The 1,353-nt window shown below is 66.7% G+C and overlaps 1 protein-coding gene across 1 annotated transcript in view; it reads right to left on the bottom strand.

Moving 5' to 3' along the window:
* DTX1 (deltex 1, E3 ubiquitin ligase) overlaps window positions 1-1,353 on the bottom strand; it is an 11,703-nt gene that overhangs the window by 4,962 nt on the left and 5,388 nt on the right. The window contains exon 3 of the mRNA XM_009886089.1: window positions 878-960. Within this exon, the coding sequence (XP_009884391.1) occupies window positions 878-960 (83 nt within the window). The remainder of the gene's footprint in view (window positions 1-877; window positions 961-1,353) is intronic.

Raw genomic sequence — 1,353 nt, forward strand, 5'->3', positions numbered from 1 at the left:
GGGGGAAAGGGAGGGATGGAGGGAGGGATGGAGGGATGGCTGGAATGAGGGAGGGAGGGAGGGATGGGTGGATGGAAGGAATGGGGCATGCACTGGGATGGAGGATAAGCAAGAAAGCAGAGCAGAGCAGCCCTGCACGGTGCCCCAGTGCGCTCCTGCCCTCACCCCGTTCCGGCAACCCACAGAGAACCGCTCACCTCTGCTGCCCGCTCCTGGCCACATCCCGAATCCCGCTGTCGGCTCACATCCACATCCAGCTGCCCCAGCTCGGCAGCCTGGGCAGCAGCCCCCACCGGCGGTGTCATCCCCCTTCCCAGTCCCCAAAGCACACAACCATCACGGTGATGAGTTCGGCAGCGCTCAGCCCCACACGAGCCGGAGCTGTGGGTGTTTTCCCTCCCGCTCCCGAAGCTAACCTTACCCACGCCAAGGCTTGGGGCAGCGGTGGAGGGCCCCCTCCTACCTCTCCATGGGGCTGCACGGGATGGGTCCTGCCTGTCGGGACGGGGACGGGGGACAGCGATGGGGACAGGGACTGCTTGGCCCAGCGCCCGGCAGACGGAAGCGAAACAGCGCGTCAGCAGGGGAAGGAAACGCACCGAAACCTGCCGGGGGGGCTCAGCAAACCTGCCTGCCCCCAACCCTCCCAGCCCAGGGACGGATCCTGTCCCCATGGCAGGGAACTGGGAGGGATGGGACAGGCTCTCCCCTCGTCCTCTGGGATGTCTCGCTGCAGCCCGGGGCGCTTGCTCCCATCTCGAGGGGGCTCTACCCAAATAGCCCGGGGCAGAATCCGGGTCGGTTCCCACTCGACGGAGAGGAACTGGGGCTTTCCCACACCGGCTGGCTGCCAGCCATGCTGGCACAGCCCGCCCACCCGCAGCCCCTCGGCGTGTTATTCCCGTCCATGTAGGGGACACAGGTGTGGTCCCCGTGGCCGTGTCCTCCCCAGAGACCTGCCTGGTGGCATCAGGCCATGAGCGGGGTCATACATGCTGGCCAGCGAGGAGTCACCTGGGATCAGGCACTCCACCTCCTCCAGCCAGCACGGCACGGCGTGGCATGACACGGCACAGCGTGGCACAGCGTGGCATGGCATGGCACAGCGTGGCATGGCACGGCACAGCACGGCAGGGCACATTGCACAAATCACCGCAGCCCCTCTGCCGGGGCAGGGATGCAGGGGACCATCCAGGATGAGCTAGCTGCTGGGGCCGTCCCTCCTGCCACCCTGTCCCCAGGGTGGGGTGACACACCGCCAGAAGGGGTCAGGGCTGCTTGTGCAAGGTGACAGCAGGGGACAAGGCACCTCCATCTCCCCTTTCCCCCCACTCTCTGGGCCCATCCCTACAC

The sequence above is a fragment of the Charadrius vociferus genome, unplaced genomic scaffold (assembly GCF_000708025.1).
Source record: "Charadrius vociferus isolate BGI_N301 unplaced genomic scaffold, ASM70802v2 scaffold1315, whole genome shotgun sequence".
NCBI classification, from domain to species: domain Eukaryota; kingdom Metazoa; phylum Chordata; class Aves; order Charadriiformes; family Charadriidae; genus Charadrius; species Charadrius vociferus.